The 904-nt window shown below is 34.5% G+C and overlaps 1 protein-coding gene across 2 annotated transcripts in view; it reads left to right on the top strand.

Moving 5' to 3' along the window:
• Nucleotides 1-904, top strand: part of LOC119581615 (protein wntless-like) — a gene marked incomplete in the record, with an annotated part of 25,965 nt that overhangs the window by 16,256 nt on the left and 8,805 nt on the right. For both annotated transcript variants that reach the window (XM_037929733.1, XM_037929732.1), the window contains 1 exon segment: nucleotides 121-271. In XM_037929733.1, the coding sequence (XP_037785661.1) occupies nucleotides 121-271 (151 nt within the window).

Here is a 904-nt window from a genome sequence, read left to right as displayed (position 1 = left end):
ATAAAGTCTTATTTTTCTTGAAAGAAAACATTATCTATATCACCATGGTGCTATAAGTACAGAATTTGAAGGAGAAAAAAAAAAAAAGATGCACATTGGGTAAACAACTATCTTTATCAGGTCTCAGAGGGACAGTGGACCTTGGACGATAACATCAAGCTGGAATACACGAGCGGTTTCTTCACTGGGGTTTATGGCATGTGGAATATCTACACCTTTGCCCTCATTTGCCTCTATGCTCCTTCACATAAGCGCTGGCCAAAGGATCAGAGTAAGTTCTTGTTACTTTTGTAAACTTCTTTACTTAATATCATGTATGTCACTAACTCAAACCTGGAATGCATAGAGATTAGTGGATTATATTGCGAAGATTAAATTAGGCTGTTTCATATTTTAAGGGTTTTCATACAAAAAAAATATATATATCCAGGTTAATGCATATAAATGATATAGAGTATTCTCTACTGTAGGTCTTAGTAAGTTTGGTAATGTCATTTCCATAGTCTTTTCTAAATGATTATCAATTGTTAGATTCTCCTTGAGGTATACCTTTCCTATCTTACATTCAAAGGTTGCGTGAAAGTAGAAGTCTTTGCATTTGGGTCTGGAAGTGCATGTTTAGACACTCTGTAACTTGTAAGTTCCCTTTTGAACTAATGAACATTATGATGTCTTGCAATCTCCCTAATGATTTTTATTTCCCCTGTAAATGTTGAAAGCCTGTGAATTACAGTTTTGCACACACGAGTTTTGCACTGGTAAGGTGCGAGCTCAAATCTGAAAACTTTTACGTATGTTTTTTTTTTTAACAGGTGAGTTAGGTTTATATTCAGACCACCAAGCTAGTTACCAAGATTTGAATATATTTCAAGCAAGAAAATGATGTACTCGATTAGGAGAAAAG

The sequence above is a fragment of the Penaeus monodon genome, chromosome 15, assembly GCF_015228065.2.
Source record: "Penaeus monodon isolate SGIC_2016 chromosome 15, NSTDA_Pmon_1, whole genome shotgun sequence".
Taxonomy (NCBI): Eukaryota; Metazoa; Arthropoda; class Malacostraca; order Decapoda; family Penaeidae; genus Penaeus; species Penaeus monodon.
Note: the sequence above shows the minus strand (reverse complement) of the source record. Positions and strands in the feature narration are given on the sequence as shown.